We start from the raw sequence: 22,295 nt of genomic DNA on the forward strand, positions 1-22,295 counted from the left end.
AGCTTCGCCTGAACACTCATCTTCTCTTTTCTTTCTTCCTTTCCTGATTTCCAGGAGCTCTTTGATTATTTTTGTTTAGTTTCACAGTTTCTAACCTGCCCAGGACCTGAGCCACATATGTGGATCAGAACCAAAACCACTTTGTTATGATTGTTTTTATACCTGGGGTGTATTTGCAGACAAATTTTGTTTTTATTCATTTTGGAATAACTTCAAGGACTTTGTTGCAACTAAGCATAAAGTTTAGTCTGGATAAATAGAGAAGTGGGTGGGTAGAATGGAAATTACAATTAGGTCTCTCAAGTTTGATGGAGTAATTGTCCCTTTACCACCCGCTAACCCTCCGCGGTGTATTTCAGCTGCTTTCTGCTCTTCTGCTCGCTGGAGAACGCCACAGAGAAGCCCTTGGAGATGGAGCTGTCTAGTCCCAGCCTGATACCAAGAAGCGCTCAATGGCGCCAAGAACCCAACAACAGGAAAAACAAATTGATGTACCACAGTGAAGTAAAATGGCCATGAAATGAGGACTTACAGTGATTTTTGGGTTCGCTTAGAACTCTTTTATCTGTTAGGAAATACAAAGTTAAAAACAAAAGGTGAAAATGACGATGGTGATGATACTAATGGAAGGAAACAAATGACAATCATCAGTCCTAGCACACCAAAGAGAAGGGTTCCTGGAGACACACAAACCAGGGAATGGTTTAGAGAGAACAAAGAGCCCTGGGCTCCTTGCAGCTCTATGAAGCCATGCAGAAGCCCTGCTCATGCAGTGGTTTCAGGGAAGCAAGTATGTGACCACTCCCCCACCCAGCAGACTGGCTGGATTTGCTGCCCTGCCAAAGGGGCCTACGCTGCACAACCAGAATAGTGAATTTTGACCTCCACTCCCAACAGGCTGCAGGAGACTGAGAGCACAATAACCCCTTACCACTAAATTGTTCACTTCAAAGTGGTGAGTGGGGGACACCTTCCCAAGCCCTTCCACCCAGTGCTCACCTGAGCTTTCAGGGGAGCAGACCATAGCTCTCCTCTGCCCGGCTTCCTCGTCTGACCTAATGAAATTAATTCGCTTCCCAAGGGGTTGAACAGAAAAAACGCCCGAAGCACTTTGGGCCCTAGTGACAAAGTGTCTCTTTTAGGTGTAGTGGAGAGTGTGAGGGGTCTCCTAGGCTCAACCCAGCTTCGAGAAAGTCCCAGTGGGTTTCAGAGATATTTGCATGAGTTCGGCACCCCAGGGAGAACCATGCATTCTGTTAAAGCCAGTGATTCCCATCCTTTGGTTGTTCTTTCAGCTGGCAATCCCTTGTGGTGTACTGACAGGTGAGTGACCCATTCTCCACTCATCTTCCCACTTACCATGCCCCTTTCCCAGTTTTGCCACCTCTCTTTCGCTCTCCATTCCTCCTCTTCTCTCCTATACCCATTCTCTCTCCCACCCCATTTTCCCCCTTTGTCTGCTTTCTACTCTAACTCTTCTGCATGTTCTTGGTGTGTGTGGGGGAGAGACAGGGAGTATTTATCCCCAGTGTACCTGCTCCTCTCTCCTCAGATGGCTACATACTCCCAGCAGCACAGAGGAGCCCACATGTTACCTTTCAGGGCTGCGCTGATGAAGACTGAAGCTTGGTTGCCAAGCTACTGTCTGAGCCAGTACATGTGAGCTTCTCTCATGGAATCTGCATTAGGGACCCCCCAAGGAGTGTGCGGGAGGTGAGAGAAACTTATAGAACATCTGCAGTGGTGAGGATCTGGATTCTTAAAACCTCTTTCCCCCTCTGCCCCCCAGCTTCACTGCTCTCCTTCCCTCCTCTCTCCCCCACCAGGCCTGTGCCCACCCCCGGCCACTAGAAATCAGTGGTTGAAACAAAATCATTGTCCTTTTCCATGCTGGGCTTTGTCAAAATTACCCTGCGTCTTGTTCGCTGATTATCAAAGCTATTAGCCTTATATAACAATAGCTTTCTCCCTCCTGGCCCAGCCCCCATTTAACTCCAGTTGGACTGAAGCCTTGAGACACAAAATGGTACAGAACAATAGGTCCAGCAGATGCAGACAACTACAGCCAGAATCAAGCTGGCTCTGTGTCAGGAGGAAGGACTCTTATTCAGGCATATGACGGGCAAATAATCACATTCCAAATTCACACTGGAACCCAGCAGATCCTTCCCCTTCATGTTCAGATTATCCAAGTCCGATGCAAGAGGGAAACCCCTTCCAAGGTCACCCCTTTGCTTGTGGTCTAAAGCATGAAGTCCCCTGCACGGGAACAATAACTGGTAGCCATCGACATACAATAATCCTCTCCACGCCCTTCTGCACCCTGCCAATTCCCTGCTCCATACTCGGCTCTTTCTTTTTTCTCTGCGAGGTGCTTTCCGCCTGCTAAGAGTTAACAGCCAACACCAGGTTGGCACCACACATAGCCTGATTCTGCCTGCAAGCTAGACCCGACCGCTGCTGTCATGATGCCTTAATTTTCCCAACCATGAGCTTCTACCAACCCCAGAGGGCACTGGCTTGCAAGATGCTTTTCTGAAACCACATCTGTGGTTCAAACCACCGCCCCCCACTTGCTCACTGCCAACATGGAATGACACAGTGAGTTTATTTAAGATGACACGAAGGCAGTCGTACAGCAGGGGAGGTGCTATGGTGTGCTCGTCTCCTAACTCATTCCTGAAAGCAGATTACAGCACAGGGGGCATTCGGGGTTATTCGAAGCAAGCAAGCCGCAAGGTACGAGGGCAGACAGTGCTATAGAACAAGTAGGTGGCGGCACTCGCACTATTCCCGGCAGCTAAACAGACTCATGAGGACACTTTAGTGCTCTGGAAAGTGAGTTTTTCTTGGAGCGCCTCCCCCATTTTGTAGCTGGGACTGTTCTGTGGCTGCTGGTCAGGAGTGATGCGAAGGAATCCAGGGAGTCCAAGGAATTCCACCTGGACTGCCTCATGAAAAGTGCCAGACTGTTTCCACACAGGGGACTTAGTATTTCAGAATAATCATTAGATCCATTTAGATCCCAAATGGGGCCCAGTGGGCATTCAAGGCCCTCTCCACACCATCGTGGTTCTGGGAAAAGGTTTAAAGCAGGAGCATCTTAAAGACTTCAGGTTTTGGGCTTCATGCCAGGGCCTAGGACGTAGACTAATAACACTTGACTGAAAGAAAAAAAACCCAAGACAATGATTACAGTCTTTTCTCACTGGTGGATTTAGGTCATGACTACAATGAGTTTGTTGGGTCTCATTCACCATCACAACACAAACATTGCACAGAGCAGGATCCAGCAAGGTACAGAGCCTGTGCAGCCTTAATGAATTCTGAAGAGAGGCGCAGGTGCTCACCGCTCCCACTGCGTGGGGCTGGAACAGCGTGGGGAGTGGAAGACAATTTCTGCTAGAACCAAAGGCCAGTTCCAGATGGGAACGCCCAGGAGCTCTGCCATGACCTGTCACATCAGTGAAGTACATCGGAGGTGAAATAAGCCTCTTGTTGCTGCTAAATGGTCCCCTACTCTGTAGCCCAAAATGGAACGTCCTTCCTGTGGGGACTTCCCCGGGCCTGGGAGGGCCAGGAAGCACTCAAGTCTGTCCGGGAGAAGCCTGTGTTTAACCCTTCTACTTCCAGAGGTGGTGTGCGGGTATGCAGATTGGAAAAATACACCCAGGAGCCACAAGGGAAATGTTGGACTATAACCACCCTGGAAGGGACATATTTAAAAAGGCAATTTGGTATCTGTTCCCCTCCCTTTATCCCTCTAAACACAGTTTCCTTTCCTCTGGCAACAAACACAGCGCACGCATGCTTTTTTAAGGTTAATGGACTCCATAGCGATGGAAATTGATGCCTTGCATTTACATGCACGGGCCAGGAAGCTGCAGGGTACGTTCACCCTCTTGGTACAGACAGTGACCTCCACCCTGCCATGGCAAAGTCACCTCGGCCAGGAATGACAAACATTCGCCTTTATTTTAGCAGCTCATTCCTAGGTCTTTCCACAGCAGGGAGCACGCCAAGTGTTCTGAATGATAATGTGTACCGTGAGGTTTAGGAGGCCTAAGCTAAGGCCCAATGCACTCATCTCAATGAGATCTGAAGCCAGATGCCACAAGCTGGTGCTTCATCCAGGGACCCAGGCAGCCCACTCGCCATCAATGTTTAGAAGACGGACTGAGTTGCCCACACTAACCATGTTGAATCTTCAGGTTCGCAAGTAGTCTAGCAAGGCTCCGACTGAACTAGAAGGGGCTGTGTCAGAACGCTGTGCTAGCACAGGCAAGAAGTGGGGAGTCAGTATGAGCTTAAGAAAATATCCCACTTCCACCTAAATGAGCATATCCAACCCTGTGAATAACCATCATTTCCTTCATCAAAGGGCTTTGTGCATCTTGCTGTCACTGCCTCTCCTCAGCTGTGTGCTATGCAGCACTGGAACCAGAATCCATTCCAGTCAGGCTTGGACATCCAGTCTGGAATTTACCAGTGGCTGTTCAATGTGAAAAGCTTATGAAGTTGGCAATACCGCTGGACAAACAGAGAGCAATTCTGCTCTATTATTCACTTGCCGTAAGAGGAGCTCTACGGGGGTTGGGTTTCTGGGGCCACCTGCAAGGAGCTTTGGGAGCGGCTGAGGTGGATTTGAGCTGGAGTTCTGTATCCACCCAGAGGGGAAGACCAAGTATCTAGGGGAGACCTAGAAAAAGGCAGAATATACTCGCCTGCTTGCAATGTCCTCCCTTCTTATAAACCTTTCGAGCATTATTTTTGCCCCCAGGTTATCCCTTTCCTCCCTCACCCTCCTTCCTATGCTGTCCCCTGACTAGCGCACTCACTCACTTTGCATGCACAGCCCATCGGTGCAGTTTTTGGAGTCCAGTAACATGCCACTGCAGTCCTTGCCTCCATTTTTCGGGGAAGGGGCAGTGCACTCCCGGCTCCTCCAATGGGTGCACTCCGTGTTGCAGGCTGACCACTTGCTCCACTCTGTCCAGGCTCCATCTACTGCGTTCCAGGAAAAGCACAGCCACACACACAGATACAGAGAGAAAACAATTCATTAAAGGCTTGGAGGAAGGAGCAGAGAGATTCGAATCAGCACTGTACGTACAAAAGTCACTCGGCTTCTCTAATCCTAAGAGACCAATCAAAAGCAACCTTGGGATGAGGCAGCTGCTGCACAACCTCTCAGCTGGGAGGGTAAGGCGTTACAGAAACGGAGATCTGAACTGGCCCAGGCAGCTGAGAACTGGAAGCCCATCTCACTAGCGGCTTGTTCTCTAAATGGCAGGGCAGGCTTCACCAGGCGATTTGGGAGAAGAGCACACTAGAAAAAGAGATAGCTCCACCAGCCTGGGTATTTCAGGGGGTCCTTGTGGTGGCCCATTGCCTGGCTTAGTCAGTCCAGCAGCGGCCTGGGAAATGTAAGGTGCATGGCGCTCTCAGGTCTAAGGGCTTCAGTTTCACAGCCCATAATGAGAGTTTTCCCCCAGGCGAAAGTCACATCAAACTATTTGGAAGGCGGTTGCTCTGACACACAGTTCCCCTCACCTCCTTCAGATCCCCCTCTAGAACACTCGCCATCCCCACAAAACCCCTGCCTGGCGCTATACAGTCCACACACCCATGATTCCAGTTGGCCTCACGTTCTCCAGCAAATCGCCCTTACCTGGGCACATGGTGGTACAGGTGATTTTCTGGAAGGCCTGGCCCTCGCAGAATGAGCCACCATTGAGCGGTGCTGGGTTGGTGCAGGTCCGGGTGCGCTTCTGCCAGCCACGGCCACAGCGATTGTTGCACTGAGACCATTCCGACCAGGTGGACCAGCCACCATTCACTGTATACAGAGACGTTAAATAGTAACAAACACGCTGCTTAAAAACTCAGAGCCCTGGAGCAACACTCATTCTCATGGCCCAGCACCCGCCCAGTCACTTTCATCCTCTACCATCGTGGCAGTCACTACAGCCAACAAAGAAAGCTGCTGGAGGAGTGAACTCTAGTTTCACAGACCTGCTGGGAGTGGTCACTAAACAAGCTGAAGATTGTAGCTACGCTTTTCCAGCTTCCTAGACTGACCCACACCCACTTTTCACCAGGCACCTTAATCTCACCTACCCCATTCACAATGCCCTCCAACAAATAAACATGCACCTTCTATACAAGTGCGCCTCAACTCCAACTGGCTGAAGAGCAGTGAACATTTTTGAAATGTTCCTGGTTTCTCACCTCACCCCAGCTCTACTGGCCCAAGAGCTGCAAATACACAAGTACTTTTGACTCAGAGAGGTTTTCAGTGGGTCAGAGCAGAAAAGAGCTGCTATTTTGCTCCAGAGATTGAATGGAGACAGTTTTGTGGGTTTTGGTTGGACTTTTATCCTTCCATTTTGATTCTCTGTGATTTACAGCCTCTGAGTTTTTCTTCTGGCTTCCATATGTGAAACTCAAAGCAAAACTCAGCCAAATCCTGCATTTCATCTGGATTCCCTCCAAAACTTGTCTAGATTTGCTCAAGCAATACAGCCCAACTTCACTTGAAACACCATGGCTATGTCTACACTACAGCAATCTTTCGAAAGAAGTCATTCCAGAAGATCTCTTCCAAAAGAACTTTTGCAAGAGTGCATCCACACACAAAAAAGTGAATCAAAAGAGTGACCTGCTCTTTTGAAAGAGAGCATCCACCCAGCCCACGCTTTTTTGAAAGAACGGGCAAGAGATTGAAAAATCAGGCACCATGAGGAATGCTCTTTCAAACAAAAGGGACCACAGAGCATCTACACACACATTCTTTCAAAAGAAGGTTTTGAAAGAAGGTGCTCCTCCTGAAACGGGAGTGGAAGAGGGCTTTTGCAAGGAGCGCCACATGCTTTCCAATTTAATTCGAAAGAACGCTTTTCGTGTGGAGACGCTCCGCTGGAAATTTCAAAATAGCCCCTTCTTTTGAAAAAAAAATTGAAAGAACTTGCTAGTGTAGACACAGCCCAAGTGTGTACATCAGTGAAACAGACAGATTTGTACCAAAACTAGCAATCAGGCAAGATTGGTTTTTCCCCCTCGCCCTAGTTTCAGGTTTGCTTGAAAAACTTAAGACTAAACTTTACTACTGTAATAAGCCGAAGAAGATCCTCCTTCAGCTCAAAAGGTTTGTGTTTCTGGTGCAGAGCGGTACAAGTTCTGCACCTAAACTCATGCATGTGTGGTAGCTGACCACTCTGGCACTTCTAAGGATGCAGACACAGACAATCACATTAGATTCTCCTCGACATGTGGACACACATAATGGCTATTCCCAACCTCCCTTAAGAGCAAAGCGCTGGTACCATAGACAATGACAGTGGCTGTGGTGCTCCGGCGCTTAGCCACAATGTTCTTGGCCACGCAGGTGTAGTTGGCAGTGTCTGAAAGCCTGGCCTGCTTGATTATGAGGTTATGATCTATGGTTATCAGGAAGTTGGTGTCTTGGCTGGTGTCAATTACATCCTCATTCCTCAGCCACTCCACCTACAAAAGAAGGGGAGAAAGAAGGGGTGGAAACGACAGAGAGGAACAAAAGAGATTAAAGGGTTGGGAGAGTGAGTAAAAGAAAACGGAGGAAGAAGATAAAAAGAGAAAGGGAACCAGAGGCACTCAGGTCTCATTGGTAGAAAGCAACGCCTCGTAGTTAAAAACCCAGTGCGTGCTATAGAAAATTCCTTGCTAAATCTCTGAGAACACCATTCCAATCCATCACTGCATATCCAGGAAAAGAAATGATAAGTAGCTGGGCAGATGCATAAGCAGGTCACCTCTGCCATGCCGCTCCTTGCAGAGGATGAGAGAAGGGGCAGTTGTTCTGACAGGTGGCCCAGAAGTTGGGAAGTACACTGGCTCTTACCTGAGCTACAGTTCTCCCCAGCACACCAGGAATGCTGAGCAGTGTGTGCAGGGATGAATGGGCGATTAACACAGGGCGGGGGCAAGGGCTAGCAAAGAAATCTGAATGCCATACGGTACCCACCTTAATGCTGGCTTACAAAGAGTGGAAGAAAGGTGTAAGCCAAATCAGGGCCCTGCTGCTTTAAATATACAGGGAGAACTCACACTGGGGTGGTAAGGAAAACTGCAAAGTAGAAGGGAATTTGATTGACACACAGAAGATGAGCCGGAAGAGGACTCGAAGGAGAGGGGGAAACGCATGCTGAAGATGAAGCTAGACAAATTCAGACTGGAAATAAGAGCTACATTTTTAACAGTGTAATTAACCACTAGACCCAGTCACCAAGGGTCACTGTGGATTCTCCATCGCTGCCCATTTGTACACCAGGACTGGACGCTTGGCTAATTTTTAGGAAGTTCTGTGGCCTGTGCTGTACAGGAGGTCAGAGCAGATGATCACAATGGCCCCTTCTGGCCTTGAAATCTATGAAATCTATGACTAGGAGTGAGCAAGTTACAGTTCTGTGTGGCGTGTGTCACCACGCAGCTCCTCCACGTGTCCAATGCCAGGCCCAGGTGTCCATGGTGGTCACACTCCTGAGCACGAACTGGCACATCTCTCTGTACTCAGGTGTCCTGCCAATCACGAGAGGTAAGCTTGCTCTGTTTGCTGCAGCAAGAGTGTCCCGATAACTACAGGTGCTTTTGCTTGCTTTGCCCAGTTGCTGCCCTGAGCCTTGTTTGCATGAGCATTTGCAGTGCCATGTCTAGGCAGTCTGCACTCACTTAGCTCATCCTCACACCAGCAGGGTGGAGGAGACAACTGATTACACAGCATATATCCCACCTGGGTTGTAGTGTGGCTGATTCTTTTCTGCTGTGCATTAGTGCAGGCTATTTGGGAGGGGTCTGTATCAACTGTGTGTGATGGAGAGTGTGCCTGTGTGTGTGTTTTTCTCTGAGATCATTTGTACAAGCAGGAGTGTGGGCTCAGAGAGGGTTAGTTATTCACTGTTTATATTGCAGTAGCACCTGAAGGCTGCGACAAGAAACTGGAACTCCATTGTGCCAGGCACCGTACAAACATATCACGAGCGATTTGTCCCCTCTGAAAAGATCTTGCAATTTAAGCCAATGAAACAGAGCTGGAGGGAAAAGATAGACATGGAGAGGTAGAGTGACCTGCTCACAGCCATGCATCAGCTCACAGGCATGGTGATGGAGACAGGAATGGAACGCAGCCCCCCAAGTCCCACTCCAGTGCTCCTCCCAGTGGAGCACGCTGCCTCTCTAAAGCGTGTACACAGTTCTGTGTTGATCTGTGTGTTTCAGTACATGCAGGTGTGAAAGAGAAATAAAAATAAAAAATTACAATAACATTTCCTAGGCCTTTTAGGTGTCACTTATTTACACATTATCAAAAAGGTTGCAACGGCCAACAAATTCCATACAAGAATAAGTCTTGTGTAACCTGGAGTAAGATGCTGACAGCACAAGGCAGGAGTGTTTCGTTTACCACTTGAGAACCGGGGCAGAATCCTACCCCATCCTCAGCTGTTCTCACCTCCACGGCATACGGGACTGGCACTAACCTGGTTTGTCCAACTAATTGCTTTTAATATGAGAGATGACAGGCCATAAGCTTATTACACACCAAGAGTGCTCATGGTGATGCTAATTGTACTGCTCTGGTTACTGGAACAAGGGGGGGAAAGGTGACTGGCTTTGGGGAGAGAGACCACGAACTTTGCTCTTTCCAGGCTCCACTAACTCATTTTTACCCAAAGTGTTGAAACAAATCTTTCTGTACTCGCTTTTCTTTCAGATCCGTCCTGCAAGGGGTTAATGACAGATGAGCATGTTCGGGGGGAGGCATAAGCTGAACAGGTGTTGAGGTTAAGTGTGTTATTAGATGTCAGAATAACAGATCCACTACCTAAAATAAACAGCATTGCAGAATAAAGGATGCTGATGGCCTACATGAGACCATCCATCATGGCCCCAAACCCCCTGCAAAGATGTGCCCAATCTACCTCATACATTCTCTCCCTTGCTCCTCACTACAGTTTAACTTGCATACAGCCAAGCTGTTGGCAACCCCAGCTAGAGTGGTAAAGGTGGTGCAAAGAACAATGGGGAAGATGCGAGTGCAGGGAGTTGAATGGAATTTGCGGGAGCTCACATCACCTTCGAAAAAGCCTTCGATGGCACTGTTAGAGACACCTTGTGCAAACCGCTGCAACACCATGGCATCCCACCCAAAATTATTATCTGATCCGTTCACCGTACAAGTCTTCAATATGCAAAGTTGTTCACAGTGGAGTCGTGAGAGAATCCTTCAGCATACTCTCAGGGTGCCCATTATCACCCTTCCTTAAGCACAGTGGACTGAATTATGAGCAGGATAAGAGATGGTCATCAGTGGGGCATCCAGTGGACACTTTTCAAATAGCTAGGGGACACTGATTTGCTGATGATATCACCCTCCTTTCACACTGACATGAAAGCATGAAAGAAAAGATCACAACACTGATAAAACTGCCTCAGTGACTGGACTGAACATTAACAAGGGAAAAGCCGAGACAATGAGGATCAGCCAGTCCACCAACACCACCATCACACTGGCAGTGGGTAACCTGGAAGATGTGGAGTGGTTCACCTACTTGGGGAGTATTGTGGGCAGAGACAGAGGAACAGACAAAGATATCAGTGTTAGGCTAGGGAAAGCAACAGCTTGGACTCAAGACTCTTCGTTCCATATGGAGCCCACAAATAATATCTGCGGAGAAGAAACTGTGGATCTTCAACACAAACATGAAGAGTGTGCTCTGGTATGGATGCGAGAACGGGCGTACTAAAAAGTCTTCAAATCACAGGCTACAGACATTCGTAAACAGATCCCTGAGGTACATTCTTTGCATCAAATGGCAAGACTTCTCTCACAAATGAGGAGCTTTGGAACAGAGCAGGACAAGAACCACCTCATGTTTAAATCAAGATAAGTAAGTGGGGATGGCCAGGCCACATTTTCAGAAAATCATCACCCAGCATAGTCCATCAAATTCTCAATTGGAACCCGCAAGGAAAACGCAGAAGAGGAAGACCTCAGACAACATGGAGATGATCTACTGAGACTGAAGGACAAAAACTGGGTACCTCTGCGGTCAGCTAGATGTTTTGTTCGGAGGCAGAGTGAAGTGGAGGAGACTTATAGATGACCTATGCTCCACTTGGAGTAAAAGGGCTTAAATCAAGTTAAGTCACATCCCCTAGGGTGACTTGGAATTACCTTGTGCTGTTTTACTAAGGGATCACAATGGAGAATGTAGCAGGTTGGCTAGCAATTGTTCACATGTGTAAACACCTCACTGAAACCACACTGCATCCAGTTGAGGGGGCAGGGAGGACAGGTGGGCTGGGCTGGTTACCAATAAATTCCCAGACCCTCTGGTTAAAGACAAACAAAACCACAGCAGGAAATCAACAACAGAAAGCTGTGTGCCTGCTAAAACTGGCAAAATAAAAGCAGTGCCAGGAGCCTTGTAAAGCTGTTCCAACATCTGCCTTCAGCACATAGAAAGATACTTCTGGCAATTACAGGTGCTCTCAGGCACAAACCAGAGCTCCCACAGACTAACACCCACCAAGACAGCCACAGTCAGAGACTGCAGGTGGAAGAGGAAATGTGCTTAACATTCAGTGCCTCCCACTTGACTGCAGGAGTGTATTCATGCATCAGCCTGTATAGCGGGGGGTGAGGAGCTGGGACTAGGGCTCTGAAAGGTGTCAGTCCTGCTGGGGCAGGGAAATTGGGTTTATTGGCCCAATCTAGCCCACTGCATTTTCGGGGTATGCAGCCAACTGAAGGGAGGCAGCATTCCCTAGGGTTTTCTGCCAAGGGAGGACAGTTCTAGTCATCTGTTAAGAGATGCTGAAGAGCCAGACCACCACAGGCTGGGGTAAATTAGCACTTCCCTCTTCTGATAGGTCCATGCTCCTCCTGCTCTCAGTGCTGCTCATTCTGGGCATGCCACTGAAGGCCCCCAAGGGATGGAGAAGGTACAGCCTTCCCCGGTAGTAATCAGTGTTCCCTCTAAGCTGAATGCTTGGGCAGTCACCAGGAAAGATTCAAATGCTACCCAGTTGATTAGCAGAAGGCCCTTGGCGGGCAATACGTTTTTCTACGGTTGGTGTACATTCACCTATGTCTCAGCACATGTAAGAAAATTTATTCTACACATGGATGTTAAAAACAGAGGGAACATTGGTAGTAATCCCTCATTAGGAAGAGGGCTTTGTGCTGCTGCTGAGGGTCACCTGCCAAGGTGGGTGTGGATGGAAAATCTGGTCTAACTGGCCAAAGATGCAGGGGAGAGGACAGGATGGTGTAGATGGGGGGAGAACAGCTGCTCTGAAATGCACAAGAACTCTGGTGAATGGCGTTTTTTTTGCAGGAGTAAAATATAACCCCCAACATATGCTGACGCCTTCCACCTGGTGTGGCCACTCAGGCCCACCCTGCTGTTGAGAGATGAGCAAGAGAGTACATCTTACCTCTGCTGTTGGCACTCCCTCTGGGGGGCGGCACTGCAGTAACACCTCGTGTTCCAGGGGAACCTCCTTCCCGAGGGGCTCCTGGTCAAAGTTCTTTCTCAAGTCTGGGAAAGAAAAATGAGCCCCAAGCGTCATCAGCCAGTGACACAAATGGAGCAACTCACAATATAGTGACATGTACAGACAGAGGAGCCTGAAGGGAGAGAAAATCTCTTTGGAATTCAATGTAACATAACCTGTTCACCAGTCATTCAAAAGTCCCAGGGACTTCCTATTTACCACCTCCAGCCATCCTTCCTGGTACTACTAACTGCTGGGCTCTTTGTACCCTCACTTTGCCTTGGCAATGTAAGGATCATTGCTTCCGAGGTGCTTTCTGATCTTCTGGATGAAGTCATATTCCAGCAGAAAAAGGCCAAGTCTTCCAAAGGATGTCTCAGCACTGGTGAAAAGAGGGACTGGATATTTGGCAGTGCATGCAGAGCAGAACCAATGGAGGCAATTGGTTGGCACTATGCGCTTCATGGAAATCTCCAAGCCAGATTCTCAGCCCCCAAAAGCTCCAACTAAAGCACTTAAATGAGACACAATATTTTCAGTAGACCTTTGCTTCCATTCAGGCCCCCAAATGAAGAGGTAGAATTTTCAAAAGGGCCCATATCCCAGTCAGTCCCGGAAGCTGGGCACTTTTGCAAATCCGGACAGGTCTTTTGCCTTCTCCACATTTAAACTGCATTTATTTTATCTGAAGTGGATTATGCATAACTATTGTACAAGTTAACATTTGCCATTACACAATATACAATCACATAGTGGGTTACATACCTATATGGCTAATATAAAAGTGGCCATTTATTACTCTATGTAACCTGCTATCCATGGGCCTAATTCCCCATTCTTACGTTGAACAGCTCCTTACTTCAGGAGTAAATCCACTGAAGTCAATGGCACCCTTGCATACTAAGGAACCACTCACTGTGAATAAGGACAGGAGAAATGGGCCTTATGTATATGGAACAGAAATGTCCTTACTCCTGATCACATGGGATGGTAGAGGAAAGAGGACAGACAGCCCAATACAACAGCACATGAGGAAATACTGACCATTCATGGACCAAGCTCAGCAGTGAAAAAGAAGCAAAAAATACTAGTCCTTCCCTTCCTCACTAGATGGCACTGCAATCCATAGAATTGCTTCCAACAAGCATCGCTCCAACTTGAGCTAAATGTGACCGGGAACCGACTTTTCGGTATCCCCTCCCATCCCCCCCACGGCTTTTCTGTAGTTGTGCGACAGGACTTCTTTGTGACACTCGGAGGTCCATTAGCAAATCTAACTGAGCTGGGGTCCACTTTGGAAAGGACACAAGAGAAGGCTTTTCTGTAGCCTCAATGAGGCAAGTTAAAGAAAAACAAAACAAGATAACAGAGGGCTTAGAGGGCTCTGCTCCCAGCTGTGGCCTTGCACTGTCAACGGAGTGCAAGAAGCTTGGCTTTGTGTCAAAGATGCCCTGAAGGCTGAGAACACTTCAGTGGCTTTAGCTGGAGAGAAGCATCTGCTATAAATAAAGCGACATAACAGTTTCCACCATAAACAGCCCTATTTTCAGGTCCCCCGAGTCTTCTGAAGACAGGCAGCACTGCAGGTGCCCGCACAGCTAATGCAGCTGCTTCCTGGAAAGGTACAAAAGGACTGCAATGGCCTTTACAAAGTGTGCCAGAGGAGGCCCACTAAGACTGGTCCAAATGTAAAACTTGGGTCAACATATATGTGGCACTCAGGGGATGAAATATCCACACCGCTGAGCAAGGTAGTTAGGCCGACCTAATCACAGCAGAGATGTGGTGAGATGGAAGAATTCTTCCACCAACCTAGCTCCCAGTGCTCGAGGAGATGCTGTGCCCACAGCAACAGAAAATCCCCTTCCAACACACCAGGCAGTGTCTATATGGGTAGACCTATGGCACTATTGCTATGTCATTATAGTCCTACAGTGGACATATGCTCTAAGACGCAGCACGGAGCTATGCAGAAAGGGAAGGTGCATATGGCCTTGCTCTGCTGAGCAGCTCGGGCACACAGGGAATGGGCCCCCTCATGCAAGCTGTACAGAATGCAAGTGTCACATGTTCTTAAAGCACATTCCACATGGGCTTTCAGTGTTCAGCATGATGCTTCTATAGTGAAGCATCTTTAATCACAACTTCCCTATTGGCAGAACTGGTATTTCCACGCTGCAAGACACTGTTTCCCCAGCTATCACCTTGTCAACAGAATCACCCTGAATATCCTTTGGGTGGCAGAATAGCCCAGTTGTGGACTGCTCACACCCTAAGAACTCAAACTATTCACTTGGAAAAGGAAACAAACCAGGAGAACAACCCAGGATGGAGGATTTAAAGTTGCTGAATCAGGCACATCGCCTCTGAGGATGAGGTGTGAACCTGTCAGGCTGCTAAAAATAATGAAGCACCTTGTAAGTGCACAGCATGTTGAAAGTGCCACACAAACATTAACTATTTAATTACCACAACACCCTGGTGAGAAAAGGTAAATTATTCCCATGTACAGATGGGAACACAAAGGGAGTACATGACTTATCCAGTGAGTCAGTGATAGAGCTGAGAGCAGTTCTCAGGAGTTAGTTCCTGGCACTAATGCTTGACTGTAGCCATTAGACAATACTGATTCAATTGACTAAGCCCAAGAGGCAGGGCAGAGATGGTGTGATGGGGGAATTTGGCTCTTCCACATTCTGTGAACCCCACTGGCTCATTAAACTACCTCACTGGTAGTCATGGATAAACTTGATTATGGTGGTAGCCAGTGGGAAAGATGAAGTCATGGGACTATATTGGGAGGAAACCAGCCAATAAATAAGGGAGGAGATTTTTTGTCCCTGTTTGGAATCCTGAAACGGAGGTGGGGGCCTCTGCCAGTTCACACAGCTTGTCAAATGGATAAGCCCCTGTTAAGAACTCTTCCCCCACCAAAAGAATCCTCGCAAAGGCAGATGAAAAGAATTTCCCATGCAGGTTGTGGGAACAAGCTGGCAAGAAGAAGGAAGTGAGAGGCAGGGACTGGGACAGTGATGAACGATGAGTGTGTATTACACCTACATGCTATTCGGACGTAGGCCCTTCGGCTTTTTGTGGTTCCAGCAGAGCTCCACGCCACGCACTGGCACCAGTAATCTTCTAAACCAAAAAGCTCCTCCACCTGCTGCCTAGAGACCTCGATCTGGACCTCCCGCACCAGCATCCCTGGAAGAAGAAAACAAAACAGAGGGTAACAGAGGGTAGGGACAGAGAAGCCCAGACTGCTGAATCTTTATGCGTATGGACACATTGTGTGTGCACATGTGTATTCACACACACGCGCGCACACGCTGACTGAAGGGGAGGACAATGATGGCCCTACAACTCAAAAAAGGAGCTTGACAAAGGGATGCATTTGATGTCAGTCCCTCCCCCCCGTGCACCCACTTCTTTTGTTCCACCTTTTTTTTTTTTGTTAAATGTCATCCCTGAGCATCCTGAGATCTTAACACCACTGTATCCTATTACAAGTGAAAGATTTATAAACATCTAATTTCATAGAATCCTAGGGCTGGAAGGGACCTCAGGAGGTCATTGTGTCCAGCCCCCTGCCCAAAGCAGGATCAACCCCATCTAAATCATCCCAGCCAGGACTTTGTCAAGCCGGGACTTAAAAACCTCTAAAGATGGAGATTCCACCACCTCTCTAGGTAACACATCCAGAGCTCCACCACTCTCTGAGTGAAATAGTTTTTCCTAATATCCAACCTACTCCTCCCCTCTAGACCATTGCGCCTTGTTCTGCCATTTGTCCCTACTGAGAACAGCCTTTCTCCATCCTCTCTAGAGCCCCTCTGCATGAAGTTGAAGACTGCTATTAAATCACCCCTCACTCTTCTCTTCTGCAAACCAAACAAACCCAGTTCCCTCAGCCTCTCCTCATAGGTCTTGCGCTCCAGACCCCTAATCATTTTCACTGCCCTCCACTGAACCCTCTCCAATGCATCCACATCCTTTCTATACTCAGGAACCCAGAACTGGATGTAGTACTCCAGATGTGGCCTCACCAGTGCCAAATAGAGGGTAATAATAACTTCTCTAGATCTGCTGGAAATGCTTTTCCTAATGCACCCCAATATATCATTAGCTTTCCTGGTTACAAGAGCACACTGCTGACTCATATCCAGCCTCTCATCCACTGTAATCCCTTTGCCTTTTAACGTTGATTTTTGCTTGCTTGTTTTTTACATTTTGTTCAGGCACGGCAATAAAAGAGAAGTAGCTGGTTTTACTTTTGTTTCCAGCAAAGCTCGTCAGGTTCCTTTACGGGATTTTACATACTACCACAATGCCAAGAGGGTTGGGTTCCAAAACAACACAGGAGAAGGTCTAAATCCAAACTAAAAAAGCTTTCTCCTTTGGAATGGTTTTTAATTTACACACACATTTCTACTGATCTTGTTTTAGCCCCCATTAAACCCTGTTTTTGCAGAAACTAAATGTATCTCAGGTTCACAATGTCCATGGGCGGTGGGTGTCACAGGTTGATGGAGGCTGAGTCTGCCCAAACATCCAGGTGTGGTCCCACCCACGCTCTATCACAGCCCCCTCCTGCTCTGCCAGTGGCTGGCTTTGCCCCTGTGCCATCATGCCCCCACAGGTGCTCCTGGCTCCACACTGCCTGCCCTCCTGAGCCGTGTCTACACGTGCACGCTACTTCGAAGTAGCGGCACTAACTTCAAAATAGCGCCCGTCGCAGCTACACGTGTCGGGCGCTATTTCAAAGTTAACATCGACGTTAGGCGGCGAGACGTCGAAGTCGCTAACCCCATGAGGGGATAGGAATAGCGCCCTACTTCGACGTTCAACGTCGAAGTAGGGACCGTGTAGTCATTGCGCGTCCCGCAACATCGAAATTGCGGGGTCCGCCATGGCGGCCATCAGCTGAGGGGTTGAGAGACGCTCTCTCTCCAGCCCCTGCGGGGCTCTATGGTCATTGTGTGCAGCAGCCCTTAGCCCAGGGCTTCTGGCTGCTGCTGCGGAGGCTGGGGATCCATGCTGCATGCACAGGGTCTGCAACCAGTTGTAGGCTCTGTGGATCTTGTGTTGTTTAGTGCAACTGTGTCTGGGAGGGGCCCTTTAAGGGAGCGGCTTGCTGTTGAGTCCGCCCTGTGACCTTGTCTGCAGCTGTGCCTGGCACCCTTATTTCAATGTGTGCTACTTTGGTGTGTAGACGTTCCCTCGCAGCGCCTATTTCGATGTGGTGCTGCGCAACGTCGAAGTTGAACATCGACGTTGCCAGCCCTGGAGGACGTGTAGACGTTATTCATCGAAATAGCCTATTTCGATGTCACTACATCGAAATAAGCTACTTCGAAGTAGGCTTCACGTGTAGACGTAGCCCTGATGTTTCATGGCTTGGGAGAGTAGGCTGGGCCTCCTGATGCTGTGGGGTTGGGGATGCTGCTGGGGTCACACTGCCCAGCATCCCAGTGCTGAGTGGCTGAGGGGATTTGGGGCACTAATCTAGGGCAAAGGGGACTTAGAGGTGTGCAGCAGCAGCCAGCTGTGGGGACTGGGCTCTGGCAGGCAGGGAAGCAGTGGGCCTGGGGCAGAACTGGCAAGGACGAGGGCCTAGCCTTCATCCACGACAATGTCCTTTTAAAGTGCCTGTGTGCAGCTGACAAGAACCCTTAGACATACTAAAGATTCAATGGCGCATGTGTCCCGTTGCACACAGCAAAGAGGAACTGAAGACACAACAGGGCTTAGAAATAAATTGTGTGACTGCTCGTATTTGGGAGTGTGGAGAAGTGGCCAGAACAGTGTGTCAGCCCCTTGGTCTGGGAGAGAGCAGGTGCTGCTGAGAAGAGACGAAAGAAGGAGGCTGACACAATCCATCTGATTTCAACAGGGTCGTGGCAAGTGGTCAAGGGAGTCAGCTTCCGAGGCGATTTCTGGTCACATGAACTTGCCTTAGCCTGCTGGACTGCTCTGAGCCATCCCAGAGTGTGACAGGTTATGTGGGGAGTTCCTACCTGGACTCAGTCTTGTCTAAAATAAAGCCCAAGTTACTGTCTGTGGGGATACGGAATCTGTTTTGTTGCCCGGCAGTACCAGGCACTGACAACCCAGACTACAATTCCATCCTGGATCATTTTAGTAAAAGTCATGGACAGGTCCAGGACAATCAACAAAAAATCATGGAAGCTGTGACCTGTCCCCATTTTGTCAGGGAAGAGGGTGCAGCATCCTGTCCCTCTGATTGGAGTGGTAGGTAGCTGAATCCCCCCCCCACCCCACTGGCTGGGAGGGACCCCTGACCGGAGTCTGGGAGCCAGGAGAGGGTGAGGCGAATTCCCTGTGGCCCTGCAGAACTGGGAGTAGGAAGTAAGAGTAGGGTAGCACTTGCTGCAACTGGCAACTGGGGTCTCCTACTGTTTGCTGGGATCTGTGTGGTCTCCTGCTACCATCAGTGGCTGGGGTGCTCCAGGGAGTGCCCCACCACTCATTTCAGGGAGGATTCCCTGGGGAAGAGTTAAAAAGTGAACTTGATTCCTATTAAGTGTGGAATGGGCAGGTAAGTTTCCAGGAGCTGTCCAGGGAGTTGTCAGTGAACACTGACCAGGTACAGGGCTGAAACAGAGCAGCCCTAAGGAAAAGTGCGCACAGTTAATTCACCCAAGAGCCCCCTGTGCAAAATGGTTGTACAGCTGCTAAGCTCAGGACAGGTGTAACCCACACAGCTGTGTGTGGTTAACTATCCCACGTAGGGGTACCGAGACCACTTCACAGAGAAAAAAATAATTGTCCTCTACAGCCTAGGCTGAGAGCCACCTGGGTTTTAGCTCAAGCTGTAGCGGTGCCTGCACTAAGCTCCGGACTTCCCAGGTTTGAGTCTGCTTCAGGGCAGTTATACAGGCGTGTAGTCCATTTAGTGTTTTTAAGGTATATTTTCTCCTAAGTGTTTTTGTTCTAAATAAATACTTGGAGGTAAAGAGGTTGTTTGGTCACTGGTTACCACTCTTCTTGCTTTGGCGGGACCAGAGCTGCAGGGTCTGGACATAAGTCAGGCTTGGATGCCTGGAGGAATGCAACGCAGGGCCCAGTTAGAGTGGGAGCCTCACAGAAGCAGCGGCGTGGACAGGACCTCGCGAGCTCTAGTCCAATCCCCTGAACTGATTCCTCTCCCAGAGAGGGATGAAAACTACAGACCTGACGCTTAGTGGGACGGAGTGAACCACATGTTGGTGTGGGGGTTACAAGTGCACTTGGAAAGACTAAGAGTGGCCAAAGGTGCAATCTGCCCAATAAATTCATGTCCCCAGTGAAGGTGACCACTACATATGGGGTGTGCCCCTATTGAAAGCGGTCACCCCATGTCAATGCCTCCAAGAGGAGAGAAGACTCTAGAAGTCATTGCTTTGCTACAATGAAATAACTCTCAATGGGCTTTTTAGGTGCATGTTTCCCATGTTCCAAACTAAAGATTCTGCACATTCGCTCAGGAGAAAACAAAGCCCAGTTTGAACTGCAGAGCATAGAAGAAACACTGGGTACACAATCAGCTTCTTCTGTTTTCTGTAGTATGTAGAGCTCCAATCCTGAGCAAAGACCCATGATGGAATTATAAACCCCACAATACACTGCCAGCCAGCTACAGTAAAACACGACAGGATTAGACGTTCTGTGATATTGCCTACAGCCCCATGCATTGCTACCTTCATTAGAAGGTTTAATTTGTTGTCACTCCATCTCATATTCATACAAATTGCTCATTTTAACCTAAGCTTCACTAAATTCCTTTCCATGCCTCTTGGCTCTACCATCTCTGAATCACACTGGACATTTAGCTCCTTTAGCTGGTATGTTGGTCCCACAGCTGTGATTAAGAACAGTACGTAGCAACTAACCCCCTGGAAACATAACTCTTCTTGCCATTCTGAATTCATTTGATATTCATACTGGTAATTTAGACATCAATTAAATAATTTAGCCATTTCATATGGACTTTTGCAGAAGTTCAACAGTGCACGATTTCTTTAAAGGATGCTTTAATTAAAGTTATACATTCATTCTAGATAGAAAACTGAACCCAGCAAACAAGATCAAAACAAACATACACTTTTCCTTCCTACAATCACTCATTCATGATAGAACAACTACTCTGCTTCACCCTCACATGCCCCTCTCCTCAGACAGCTGCCCTGCATGAATTCAGAAGGAGAGGAGGTTAAATGAGATGTCTGCCTTCTGACGTAGCCCATCCCCCTCAAAGTAGCTGCTCACCCCAAAACTGGCACATCTATTCTAACTTTTATGGGTCTGTCCTGCAACTTGTAAACTCGGGATGCAAAGTAAATAAGGAATCTTGAGTGTATTTGTTAGAAAAATATAGGACCAGATTTTTAAAGGTATTTGCTCACTCCGACTCTCAGCACTCTGAGTGCCTAACAGATTTAGGACCCTAAATCACACTTTTCAGAAGTGATTTACATCCTTGGGTACTTTAATTCCATTGTCTAAAACCATTGACTAAAATTAGATTTTTGGCTCTTAAGTTAGCTAGGCCCCACAACATGGAGTGCAGCAGTACCTAGGTACCTTTTAAAATGTGGGACACAGTAAACTAGCTGGGACTGGAAGGAGTATTCAAATTCACTAGAAAGTTGGGAAATCCTGAAGGCAGAGCACAAGTAGGGAATAGTAGACAGCAAATCCTCTGGGAATAAAAAGGTACATACTAGGGAAAATGGCTTCCAGGTGAACTGCTCAAATATCTCAGGTTAAAATAAGTATTATTCCTCTACAGAGCAGGTTTGGAAAGGCAAACAAGCTAGAACTCACAGAATGGCATGAACTCCCTAGTTAAAACTACAAGGTGATATGAGGATGGTGGAACAAGAAAACTGGGAAGCTCTTCATAACAGCAGGTGAATGAATACTTGGGAGACTGTGAACATGTACAAATCAGCTGACCCAAATGTCATGTACCATTGACTTTTGATTATGAAAAGCAATGGATACCTTGGGAGGTCCTGACTGACTGGAGAAGAGAAGCTGTAATGCTAACACTTTAAAAAGTCAAGAAGAGTGAGCCTGTTAATTACTGTGCTGTTAGTAAAGTGCTTAAAAACACTGGGAGGGGAGAGAATCATTATCTAGGGGCTAATGGGATCATGAACAACAAGCATTGTTCACAGATTCAAGGACACAAGGGACCATAATGGTTATCTAGTCTGACACCCTGCACAATACAGGTCAAAGAATCCCATCCTATAAGTTCTGCATCGAGCCCTTAACTTCTGTTTGAGCTACAGCATCTATTTTCAAAGATACTCCCTGTTGATTTAAAGACCTCAAGTGATGACCAATTCACTTCATTCATGGGCTTATTCCAGAATATTTTACAAGAGAAATTTGATTGCTTTTTTTTTTTCCAGGACATAGTTACAAAGTAAGTGATGGGGAGTGGGTGTATAATCTTTACATTTAGCAAATCATTTAATTAGGTCACATCAAGGCATTATCCTGTCTCAAACACTGACCAGAACCATGTGGGTTTCAGAGGAAAGCACAAAAAATCCTGTGATGGACAATTATGGAACAATATGCCCATAAGAGATACTCTTCCTAGTCCGGGCAGCGACTGGTTGATTTATGCTCTGAGCACAAGAGCCTTGATATTACTTACATACATTCTAAATCCTAGTTGTGAACCTTCTCACTGTCCATTAAATAACAAATTGCTTTTCGAATCGAACTAAGCTCCCAGCCACCAG

The 22,295-nt window shown here is 47.8% G+C and overlaps 1 protein-coding gene across 4 annotated transcripts in view; it reads right to left on the reverse strand.

Annotated features, from left to right (window-relative positions):
- The window catches only part of UNC5B (unc-5 netrin receptor B), a 156,114-nt gene that overhangs the window by 18,447 nt on the left and 115,372 nt on the right, over positions 1-22,295 (reverse strand). For 2 of the 4 annotated variants that reach the window (XM_074999484.1, XM_074999486.1), the window contains 6 exons: positions 15,595-15,738; positions 12,475-12,578; positions 7,326-7,506; positions 5,672-5,839; positions 4,843-5,007; positions 533-565 (listed from right to left, as the gene is read on the reverse strand). In XM_074999484.1, the coding sequence (XP_074855585.1) occupies positions 533-565; positions 4,843-5,007; positions 5,672-5,839; positions 7,326-7,506; positions 12,475-12,578; positions 15,595-15,738 (795 nt within the window). The remainder of the gene's footprint in view (positions 1-532; positions 566-4,842; positions 5,008-5,671; positions 5,840-7,325; positions 7,507-12,474; positions 12,579-15,594; positions 15,739-22,295) is intronic. The other 2 variants (XM_074999485.1, XM_074999487.1) reach the window with 2 other exon arrangements.

This window comes from Carettochelys insculpta, chromosome 7, assembly GCF_033958435.1.
Source record: "Carettochelys insculpta isolate YL-2023 chromosome 7, ASM3395843v1, whole genome shotgun sequence".
NCBI classification, from domain to species: Eukaryota; Metazoa; Chordata; order Testudines; family Carettochelyidae; genus Carettochelys; species Carettochelys insculpta.